Below are 12,100 nucleotides of genomic sequence, written 5' to 3'. Positions count from 1 at the left end.
GTGAAATATACAGCTTTCTCCTATTATTGATTGTATTTTCAGACTGTTGTGGTCAGAAAAGATACTTGATAAATTTCTGTTGTCTTGAATTTGTTGAGACTGTTTTGTGGCCTAACATATGGTATATCCTAGAAAATGTTCTATGGGTGCTTGAGGAGAATGTGTTTTCTGTTGATACTGAATGGAATGTTCCGTAAATGTCTGTTAGGTTCCTTTCGTCTATAGTGTTGCTCATATCTGCTGTTTCCTTACTGATTCTCCGTCTATGTGATTTATCCGTTGTTGAGAATGGGGTGTTGAAGAATTTATAATCCCGAGAGCAGTGGTTCTCAAGTGGTGGTGATTTTATGCCCCCTGCCGGTGCATCTGGCATGTCTAGTGACATTTTTGGTTGTCACAGCTGGTGAGGGAGGTGTGGCTGTTGGTACTGGCATCCAGTAAGTGGAGGACATTGGTGCTGCTAAATATCCTACCATACTTGGGACGGCCCCCGTTGACCCAAAATGGCAGTAGTACCAAGGTTGAGAAGCCGTGCCCTAAAAAAAGAGAAAATGCTGATTCAAGGTGAGATTGGATGAAACCAGGAATAGTTTCTGAGAACCAGGGATGCACGTAGCCCTCATGATTCATGCTGGGAGGACAGCAGCATTCTCCCATGACAGGCTGGATGTGGTCGGTCTCAATTGAAGACTGCGTAGCCTTGGCCAACTCTGTGTTCTCTGTGTCCTACTTGCCCATTTGTCTCAGGGACTATTTTGAGCAGGATGAGACACATTTGTTATTCCGTACAGAGTAACATTCATTGTCCCTCTTCCCATTGAAAGCGCATCGTGGGGATTCTGGGGTCCAGAATGGTGTCACAAGCTCATTATAAGCATTGGAATGAATCCTGAATAACACAGTCAAGACCGAGTGCCCTGAGCCAGGGCATCTGGAAATAGGAGCTTCAAAAATGCTAATGGTTTCTGTTATCTTTCAGATGGTCAACGTGTCAAGGCTAGAGGGAGAAGACAATCCTGTGCAGCTCATCTACTTTGTGGAGGATCAAGATGGAGAAAGACTCAGTGCAGTCAGGTCTTCAGATCTGATTAATAAGATAGATATCCAGAGAGCAGCCATTATCTTGGGTTACCGCATTCAAGGTGCTGTTGCCCAACGTAAGTGTGTGACACATAGACCCTAAGTGCTGTCTGTGCTGGGCTGGCATCAAAAGCCAGGTTTGGTGTTGTTTTTTTTCCCTAACAATGAAATCTGAATTTAAAGCATTCTTTTGTGCATAGAGTAATGTCTTAAACTCTTATTATTTATTATGTGGCACTTGTATAAAATGTCATTTTTTATTTTTATTTTATTTTATTTTTAAAGATTTTATTTATTTGACAGAGATCACAAGCAGGCAGAGAGGCAGGCAGAGAGAGAGGAGGAAGCAGGCTCCCTGCTGAGCAGAGAGCCCGATGCGGGGCTCGATCCCAGGACCCTGGGATCATGACTTGAGCCAAAGGCAGAGGCTTTAACACACTGAGCCACCCAGGGGCTGCTAAAACGTCATTTTTTAAAGGAATTTTTAAGTATTTGAGAGAGAGCAAGCAAGAGAGCATGAGTGGGGGGAGGGGCAGAGGGAGAGGGAGAAGCAGGCTTCCCACTGAGCAGAGAGCCAGAGAGCCCCCCCCCCCAAGAGCCCCCTGAGCCCCTCCCCCCTCCAGCCCCTGAGAGTCCCTGAGAGAGCCTCCCTCCAGAGTCTGAGGTAGGGCTTCATCCCAGGACCTTGAGATGCTTTACCAACTGAGCCATTCCAGTGCCCCGAAATGTCAGTTGTTAAAATTTACTTGCCAAGTCCTTTATTTCAGCTGCTTGTACTTGTAGCCTGCACAGCTGTTCTCCTACCCAGCATTTTGTATCCCCAGGTTAGAGCGAGTTACCTTAAGTTAACTGTAATAATTTTTCCCCTACTCCTGTACTATTTCTCTTTTAAAAAAATTTTGTCTTACGTAAAATAACTTGTTTTTTCTGTATTTATTCCGAAATCTTGTCTGTCATATTTTGAACGTTGGTGGGGACAGTTAGTCACACAGGAAGCTGGGAGGTGCCCTCTGCATTTATTGGCTTCCTGCTGAGTTTTGCAACACAAAGAAGTCCTTGATCCTTACCAGGTTCAGTGCTGTTTCTCTCCCTCCCCGTCCTCGCAGTACTTCACAATTTAGAAAGAGGTATTTTGATATTTCTGTATTATTGTTGGAAGATACTTGGCTCTTGCCTCCAGCAGCGGTTGCTCCCAGTGCCTTAGTTTTCAACTCCCAGATTCTGGGCATTTAAAATTAAGAAAACGGAGAGACACAGAAGAGTGTCTTTCTCTAAATGTTCGTTTATGAACCAGACGGCTCTTTTAACATGGACGCTTTTGCCTGTGAGCCAGAGAGCAATCCTTGTAGGAGCTCGGTGATATTTGCTCCCAACAGTAAAGGGATAAGTAAGTGTTTAGAAGGAATGGAGCATCAGGAAATACTGAAAAGTTCTTTACAAAGAACACGTAGGCCCCGAAGGCACCTTTATAAAATGACAGCTTCATGGTGATCCTCGGTAAGGGAAGGCTATTTGTGATCTCTGTACTTGTCCCTGGAAACTAAGCAGGGCCAGGGCTCGTGGGCACGCTTTGTCTAATTCACAAATGATGATGCGGAGAGTCTAAGCAAACAGTCCATTGGTGGTTTGTGTATTTGAGACATGAGTGTATATTAGTGTGTTCTGTTTCAAAGCAGTGAGAAAAAAATAACGAAGCACGTACTTATATGTCTTCATTGAGGACGTCTCTGATTGTAGGAGAGGTGCCCCAGTCCAGCTAAGCCTCTGAAAGAAGATGAGTTACTCTAGGGTGTTACCTTTTGAAGCTCCTTCCCTCTGTTATTTGCACCTCTCTTCCCTCAGTTTCCTGCTAAAAACCACGGGATAAAGATCTGAGGGATTGGAAGCCTCAGCCAGCGTCAGGCTCAGCCCCGGGCAGCTGTAGACCCTGGTAGCTGGGCCTGCTTTGGTCCATCTGTGCCCCTCCCGGCTGTTCCCAGGTCAGAACTAAGAAGAGCATCCAGTTGTCACAGCTCCTTGGTTTGATTCTGTCCCTCCCGTATTGTCCGTTTTCATGCAAAATGAGCTATGTGTATAGACGCTCTTCAGGCCAAATTTAAAAATAAGATTAATACTTTGTCCCTTTTTCCATTTCCCATGTGGTCTCTGCCGTGTAATTTGTGCCTCCTCCATGGCACTCAAGCTGTGGACTGCTTGCTCGGCTCCCTGGTCTCTCAGAGGCCGGAGCCCACACGTACACCAGTGCCGAGAATCTTTTCTGTTGTTACATCTTTGAGCAGAAACATTTTGATCCCATGGCAGGTGCTAACCATCATGGAATATGAAAAGAGCATAAAACTTAGTGCCTACCCCTGGAGACTGAACTGTATTTGAAAAGACAAGACTCAGAGTCACAACCATATTAATGAGTAAAGTGCGCTGTATTGAGAGGACAACATTTATGTAATAAAATGCACTTTAAAATAGTAAGATACCGGGGCGTCTGGGTGGCTCAGTCGGCTAAGCATCTGCCTTCAGTTCAGGTCAGGATCTCCAGGTCCTGGAACTGAGCCCAGCATCCGGCTTCCTGCTCAGCAGGAGTCTGCTTCTCTCTCTGTCTCTGCCCCTCCCCACTGCTCGGTCTCTCTCTTTCTTTCTCAAATAAATAAAATCTTTGGAAAAAGATAATAGTAAGGTGCCATTTATAAGGCAAAGGCCCCCAGGACAAAACAACTTAGGCAAGGAGGAAACTCGCCTTCTCCCGGAGCAGTTTTTATGAAGTGATGATAACGGGTGAGAAGGTTGGGCGGAGGGGAGAGGGACATTTTGGTAATTGGAACCTGAGCTTTAAGAGGAGCTGAGTCCTTTGAGAGGATGAGCGCAGAATGAAGAAGACGAGGGCCCAGGACCAGGAGGGGAGGTTAGGGAAAGGAGCTGGTAAAGGAGAGGAAGGCAGAGCACTTGGAGCATGTTCCTCCAAGGCCATGGAAGCTGGGAGGCTGCGGCAGTGGTCAGGGTTGGGGCTGGGGGGAGGTGTTCAGGAGGTGGGGAGGGGCAGACTCTGAGTAAGTAAGTTGGAGATCATATAATGTTTAAACTGACACCTGGTACCTTAAATCTTGTTTCAGGAATTTAGAGAGATACACAGGTGAAGAAATTAAGGCAGCGTTCGTAGACTGTTTATGGGGATTTCTGACTTTTAGTATGGAAACGTTCCTGCAGTGAGATTAGGGCAGAGCCAGTGGGGTACCCGGGAGTCAGGAGACCTGGACTTAACCTAGTTCTGCCGTCGGATGAGCCGTGCTCCTTTAGACCTGTCCGTATGTCACCATGGTCCCTTGGGCATTGAGGTTGTAGTCTTCTAGGCAGTGTTTCTGGCCATCAGGAGATTGCAGAGTCTAACCATTTGCCTCTACCTGAAATGACAAAGAGCTTCCAGGTTTCTCGTAGAAGAAGCCATATTCCCTGCACAGACGGGCCGTCAGGGAAGTGAGTGAGGAGCAATTAGTGAACAGCCTGTCTTCCCTCCCTGCAGCCTTGGACAGAGTGAAGAGGCCGTCCCCCGAGTCCCAGAGCAGCAACCTCTGGGTCATTGTCGGCGTGGTCATTCCAGTGCTGGTGGTCATGGTGATTGTCGTCATCCTGTACTGGAAACTCTGCCGCACGGACAAGCTGGACTTCCAGCCTGACACGGTGGCCAGCATCCAGCAGCGCCAGAAGGTGAGAGGGTGAGCCCCAGCCTGCACGCAGGCGGTCTTACGGGCTGGGGTATGCCGAGCTCAGGCTCTTGATGCTCAGTGGTGGGACAGAAAGCTGATAGGGACACTTTTTTGGCTTTAATGGTGGTACCTCTTTGCCTCACATTCGCTTATTGGAACCACAATTCTTCTGTAGTCTTAATTATAGGTGGAGAAGATGAAGCCGTATCAAGGCTTAGCCATGTCACGAGTGCCGAGTGCTCCTGTAATCTTATTTATGAAATGATTAATTCAAAGATCACATCCATTTTTGTATGAATTCTGATCTATATTCACCCTGGATATTTTCAAAGAACAGGAGCCAAAGGAGGTTTTCTCAGATCTGTGTGTCTCTCTCTTTCGTACACGGTTCCACTGGACAGCTCCTTTAGCTTCCGTCTACCATATCGGAAAGCTACGGTGCGCCTTGATCAAGACCAACTAATCATTAGAAAAATGATATTATACTCCTTAAATATTTTAATTTAAATATATGAGTGGGTCTGTATTCACCAGTCTTTTGATGTACCCTGAGTCTTTTTTCTTTTTTTTTTTTTAAGATTTTATTTATTTATTTGACATAGAGAGACAGCGAGAGAGGGAATATAGGCAGGGGTAGTGGGAGAAGGAGAAGCAGACTCCCCACTATGCAGGGAGCCCAATGCAGGGCTTGATCCCAGAACCCTTTGATCATGACCTGAGCTGAAGGCAGACACTTAATGACTAAGCCACCCAGGCGCCCCTGAGTCCTTTTTTTTTTTTTTTTACATTTTATTTTTTGGACTGTTGGTTTACTCAGAGGATTTTGTTTGGTTTTTCTTGTAAGAAACAACACACCTAGGGGTACCTGGGTGTCTCCGTCCTTTAAATGTCCGACTTGATTTGGGCCCAGGTCATGATCTCAGGGTCGTGAGACCGAGTCCCACATCAGGGATACCAACATCGGGCTCTGTCCCACACCCGAGATACCAACGGAGCCTGCTTGTGATTCTCTCTCTCCCTCTCAAAACCAAAAATTAAAATTAAAAAAATTAAAAAACAACACCAAAATGCACCAGCTGCAGTTTCCAGTGTGGGTTTCTTTGGAGAAGAGCGAGCAACCTGAGTGTAAAATTCCCTGGGTTTTTTTTTCCCCCCAATCCCACCCCAACTCTGTAATCTTCTAGAGCTCATTCACTTACACCTAATTTGACAGCAGGGTGTTTTTAAACATCTTTTTCATGTCGTACCAAAGCATCCCATTTAGTTTTTATAATACTAGCAGTTCTCACTTGTACGTTTCCATGATTTCTGCAATCTTGAACTGTCACATACCAGCTTCAGAGCAAAGACATTAAGTTATGGTAAACATCGAGTTTTGGTTGATCTGGTGTGAGCGGAAGAAACCTGACAAACCTTGATGGAGAACACAGTAGCCGTTCACCTCTAGTAATCAGGGGACGGGCCGTTACCAAGGGGATGGAAAGTGGTAATCGTCCACTGTGTGTGAATGTGCCCCCTCCGTGGGTCTCACACATTTAGAGGAACGTACTTGACTCTGGAACTTTGATAAGAAAAAGCAAGGAAGAGAGAGAAGAACAAGAGATAAAAGGTTGTCTGTTAACTTTTTCAATTTATTCTGTCTGGGTCTAAAAAATTCTGCCCTTTACAAAGGTATACCTGCTGAGTAAAAAAAAAAGTAAGCATTCTGAATTTATTGTACTTTGTAAAAGTAAATGAAGAGTATTCCTTTTCTTAGGAATTAGGTAAAAATGCAAAATCGTGACTAAATTGGAAGTGGGTGGTTATCAAGTGTATTGGAAGCATTTTGTACATTAACATTATATTTATTACTTATCTCCATCTATTATTTACAGAGTGTGCTAGATTGTTTTGTTCTTAGACAAGATAGTGCTGTGGAAAACCCTGGGAAAAGTGCTGGAGGTACTAAATCATTCATAGTGTGAATTTCATTTTAATAAGATCAACAGTGAGTTTGGAAATGTTTTTGTTCTGGTGAAAGAGTGTGGTTGCAGAGAGCGATGCCCAATGTAGATGGTTATGTATTGAGGTCTTTCATGTTCCAGGTTCCCTAATGTAAACACTCCCTGGGAAAGCCCATCTATCATCTGTTACTTCATGCAAATGTCAAAGGACAGCATCCCTTGAGTTCAAAACAGGATGCTCCCCAAGTTTTCTCCTTCTCTCACTTTTACTGCCAAAATATCTTCAAGCACCAGATGTTGCTGTAAATCAGATGGACAGAAGGGTGCCTGGGTGGCTCAGTCGTTAAGTGTCTACCTTCGACTCAGGTCATGATCCCAGAATCCTGGGATCAAGCCCCACGTCGGGTTCCCTGCTCGGCGGGAAGCCTGCTTCTCTCTCTCCCACTCACCCTGCTTGTGTTCCCTCTCTTGCTGTCTCTCTCTCTCTCTCTCTCAAATAAATAAATAAAATCCTTAAAAAAAAAATCAGGTGGACAGAGTTTCAAATAGAACTCCAGCCCTGGGGTTGCTCTTGCCTTGCGTGTGTCGGAGGATCTGTGCATGTGTCTTTACAACATATTTGTCAGAAGGTTTTCTGTGTGGCAGAGTCCCTGGGGAGTCCGCGTCTTCTGACCTGGGTGGGGGGTCTGACCTCCATGACATTTCAGAAGGGTGGTCCTTGCTTCGCTGGCACAGGAAACTACCGTATAGATTCTGTCGTGTGTTTCTAATGGGAAAAGGATGATCTCCGTTTAGTTGAGACTCAGATCTCTCCTTCGCTAGTGTTTCTTCTAAGATTTACCCGGCAGTAGTGAAGGGTCTCGATCTAGCCCATCCCTTGGGACGATTTGAAAAGGTGCTAGTTTCCCCTGGGACTTCAAGACTTCTTTTTCCTTCTGGTCCGGCTCTCTGTTGTCTCCGTGTTCTGCTCACCCTGCCCCCTTGCTACTGCCTCGCTGCTCCTCTCCCAAGTCCTTGAGCTCAGTAATCCCAGAGCTACTAACATCAAAGACAATACACGTGCTCACCAAAAAACCCACACCCCCTTCCCCCTGTAATGAGCAGGAAGCCTCTTCGGATTGGCTGGGAGTGGATTAGTTTGATCACATGATAAGAGGGAGAGGCCATTCTGTCACATTTTGAGACAGGGTCCTTTTTTATTTCCAATCATTAAAAAAACAAATCTAACCCTTATCTTTCATCTGGAGTCTCTTTAAAGTCATCCCTGTTTACTGGTCTCAGGAAAACGGCAGCCGGACCCACCTTGCCCTGTTGAGGTTCTATTTGAAGAGATGAATGGCATTGGCTAGATGCCGCTGGTCCTGTAACCCTTGTTCCTTCCCATGGGGACAGTCCGATCTCTGTGGTTGTTGTGGGACCATGGTTCCTGATCGGTGGGCACTGCGGGCAGCCACACGGAGCTGCCTTAGTCACTGCGTATCTGTTCACCAAACACCGAGCATTTGCTCTGAGCCAAGCGGGGCCAGGCTGCTTGCAAGCCCAGGTAGCATGCAGTCCTTGGTTTGAGGGCTTCCGGAAGAAGAAGGACACACAGCAGTGGAAGTCTGTCTAGACTATCTTGGAAGCAGGGAGGAGGGGCAGACCCCTCACTCCCCCTCCCCCTCTGCCGACGTTGGGTGGGGGGCTGCCTCTGCCTTCTGGAAAGAGGTAGGGCTGGGGCTGGAGCTCAGAAGTGGAGATGAAGCCAGGTGAAAGCCGGCCCAGGTGGAGGGGATGGCCCATATGTCGGACATGATGGAGCAAACATCTGGAAGGGCACAGCCAAAGGTGACAGGAGGCAAGAGCCAGGCTGGGAGGAGCTCTCGGACACATCAGCAGTGGGCAGTGGTGCTGTAGGTAGTGGGGAGCCACGGAAGGATTTTCAGCAGGGAGAGCAGCTTGAACACATTTATGTCCGAATGACCGCTTCAGGAGGCCGTGTGGACAGCTGAATGAAGAGAGGCTCCACGGGCGTTTCTCCCCATCTCAGCCAAATTCATCTCATCCCCCGTGGCCGGGTTGCCCTTTGAGTGTCTGCAGGGACCCCGTGGCACCTAATAGGTGGAGCGTTCAGTTCACCAGCGGTCCCTTGGCTGTGATCTGCTACAGCCCCCGGGGGCGGCAGAGTCTTGGGGTTCTGCAGGGTGACCGAGGCCCGACGGCACAGCAGACACAGGCATAACGACACCGTGCCCCCGCCTTCCGCGTGGAAGCAGCGCGGCGACCATGGAGACGTCCACGGATCTCATCTGTCCAGTAAGAAATGGGAAGACAATGCTGCTGTCTTTGAGATGGCAGAGGTTTCCTCGGGTGCCTCTGGGGTCTGCTCTGTGACTTCTGTTGTCGTCTTAACTGCTCCTTCCCAGGGCCTCCGGCTCCCCGGAGGGCTGGAGACTCGCTCTGTCTTGTTCCGCCCGGGTTGTAGTATGTTCACAGCTCACGTGCTTTAAAATTCATCAGGCATCTCTCCTGTTCTTCGGCTGACCTGCTTTACCCGCCTGCTCTGACTTGGTGGCGTCGTTATTCCAGTGGGGCACGGACAATCGGGCTGTCCCCTCTGTGACATATTAAAGAGAGAAGGAACAAAAGAACCATCTTTCCTCAGAAATAAGGGGTCCTAATGGAAATATCGAAGGCACTAATTAATTGTGGCTCTTCTTTTATAAAATACTGATTGAGGCTTATTCCGCATGTGGAAGCTGGGGACACAATACAGCCAGACTTAATACTAGATTTTTTTTTTTTTTTTTTTAAAGAAATGGAAAAGCTAGAAAAAGCATTCTGGAAAGTAAGGATGAAACAAAAGGAGCTAATTCCATGAGAGGGCAAGATTTTCTCTAATTTCTTCCTTCTGGGTGTTCTAAGATAGCTTTTGTTTCGTGCAGAAGCATAGAGTAGTCGCCAGATTTCTATTGTCGTACAAGGTGGAGACTCACCCTGCTGGTGAGAATTGCAAGGATCTAATGGAGATATTTGACGATGTTAGTGGGAATCAACAATAAACCCACAGGGCTTCGATGGCCATGTCTTTTATTGATGACGTATACCCTTTTTCGTGGCTCTCCACAAGAGCCAGCAAGTTTGAAGCTTCAGTTGACTTTTAAAAATTCATTTAGTCATCCAATATTTACAGATGGTCTACCGTGTGTCACACCCTGTTGCTGAATTATAAAATTTTGTATCTGACGTCTTAGCTTTTATCTGATAGCTGAGAATGTGTAGGTATTTATAATAACTGCCAACAGCAAAAATAATGAAGCATTTGACACATACATACGCTGGTTTCTTGCACGAACCCTGGCACGTTTGTCAGGGTAGACCAGTTGTATTAACTCCTGGGCTTCGGGTACGCTGACCGCACACAGAGGTAGAGCTGTTTTATTTTTCCCTCATTCGCTTGGAGACCTCTGCTTGGAGGAGGCGATCTGCAGCTCCTCCTTCAATTTTGGTAAAGCAGACCATCTGCCTTGCAACACTGATTGTCTCTTGGTCATTGGAGGCATTTAGTTTCTTGATGGGAAATAGACTAAAAAAGATTATACCACATTTTATTAAATGGCGTTGATGGTGTTGGCTCGGTGATCATTGATTATGCTTGTGATTCTTTCATTCAGGGGCCGCAGGTTTAGGGAGCTGCCACGAGGTGCCGCTGGGTAAAGGCTCCTGTGTGGGTGAGGGGGCGCCTCTCCTGTAAAGCAGGAGAAGGACCCTTAGAACGGGGGGCGGGAGTGGGGAACACGACGCCCAGACTACAGGCACGCCCTTGGGAAAATCACTGGTGATGGTAAAGAGAGTACACAGAGCTTGTCCATCTGGACGTTGATGGTCTCAAAGTGGCTGCATGCCCCTAGGAAGACGAACACCCCCAGGGATTCAGGGAGCCCAGCTGAAGGTCACAGTCTGTGGAGGAGGAGATCGACTTATCCTGAGTGTTTGGAGGGGAAGGGGAACCAGAGGGCGGCAGGTTTGGGTTCATATTCATGGAAGAGTGTTCCTGAGCCAAGGACTGTGGTGGAGTTGCTTGGCCTTGTCACATGGTAATCATTAATTTAGAAAATACAGCCACACCAGGTCTTTACCTTTTGTTTCCAAGCCACATCTTTGTAAACCACACTTCTAGTAAGTTTTGTCCCCCTCTGCTGGCAGAAGTCTTCATTGCAAACTCCTTCCCTTCTCTTCTTGTGGTGCTTAAAAGACCTTGGAGATCACCAACAGGAGCCCCAGGTGCTGTCACTCATTTGGCATAAAATTAACACAGATATGGCAAAACCTTTTGCTTCTACATAACACATTGTCTAAAATAACTCCTTAGGTTGGTTTGGCCTTTGTCTTTGACGGATGGACTGTCTCTAGGGGTGGAATGCCACTTGGCTAAGGGCTTCGGTTGTGCTGTGGCCTTCTTTCCAAAGAGGCCATTGGGACAATTCCTGTAATGCAGTTGAGTTTCCTCTACCTGCAAGCTCAAATGAATGATGAACAACCCCTCCCCCCTACACTTTTAGTGTAGCACAAAGTGAGCCTCATCATTGTTGCCCGCAGTTCTCTGTACTTTTAAGCACCTTTCCTGTGATTGTGCAGGAAGCTGGAAGCCGAGATCTAGGCTCCGTGGTGACAGGGTTCTGGGTTGTGGGTTTGGTGTAACTCTGGTATATCTCAGGTAGGACTCCTGTGACCCCCAGTGTGAGAGGTGGGGCTTTTTTGAAGACCCCTCTCTCCTTCCTCCTTGTGCCCCCAGGACTTCTGTTGGCCACTTGTTTCTAGAAATTCTCTATCCTCTTGCCTTCTGTTACATCGGACTTTACAAATTCTTTTCTTTGAGGTTATCTATTTTTTCCTTGCCTCCTTTTCCTCCTTTGAGCCCCAAACTATTAGATGTTCCCCAACATTTTATTCACAGACTCTGTTTTCATCTTGAAAAATCTGAGGGAAAAAAAAAAAAGAAAAGTCTCAGGTCCCCTACCTGTCCTCTTCTATACAGATTCTCTCAAAGTCCTGTCTCCAGCCCGAAATTTCCCCTAAGCTATTGTCCTCTGTGTCCAGCTACATGGGGCTGCTCTCCTTTGGAGCTTTTTCTGCCTTCTCCAACTAAGCGTGTCCAAAGTGAAACCCGTCTTTTTATCTCCTCAGGTTACCATCCTTTCATGATGAATGTCCCTTCCCCTGCTCAGGACGCCTGCCTAGAAGTCATTCAAGTCATCACTGGCTGCTTTCCCTCCTTTGCCTCTTGTGTCTATTTTTGGCTTCCAGATCCTTCAGTCCGGTCTCTAGATCTATTCGTTCCTTCCCGTTTCCATTGCTAGGGTTTGGGGCTCAGGCTTTTGTCATTTCTTGCGTGGGTAC

General features: G+C 46.9%; 1 protein-coding gene across 1 annotated transcript in view; it reads left to right on the top strand.

The window, feature by feature from the left end:
* KIAA1549 (KIAA1549 ortholog) overlaps positions 1-12,100 on the top strand; it is a 134,371-nt gene that overhangs the window by 71,090 nt on the left and 51,181 nt on the right. Inside the window, exons 9-10 of the mRNA XM_047695063.1 lie at positions 980-1,157; positions 4,595-4,779. Coding sequence (XP_047551019.1) covers positions 980-1,157; positions 4,595-4,779 — 363 coding nt within the window. The remainder of the gene's footprint in view (positions 1-979; positions 1,158-4,594; positions 4,780-12,100) is intronic.

The sequence above is a fragment of the Lutra lutra genome, chromosome 11 (genome assembly GCF_902655055.1).
Source record: "Lutra lutra chromosome 11, mLutLut1.2, whole genome shotgun sequence".
Lineage (NCBI taxonomy): Eukaryota > Metazoa > Chordata > Mammalia > Carnivora > Mustelidae > Lutra > Lutra lutra.
Note: the sequence above shows the minus strand (reverse complement) of the source record. Positions and strands in the feature narration are given on the sequence as shown.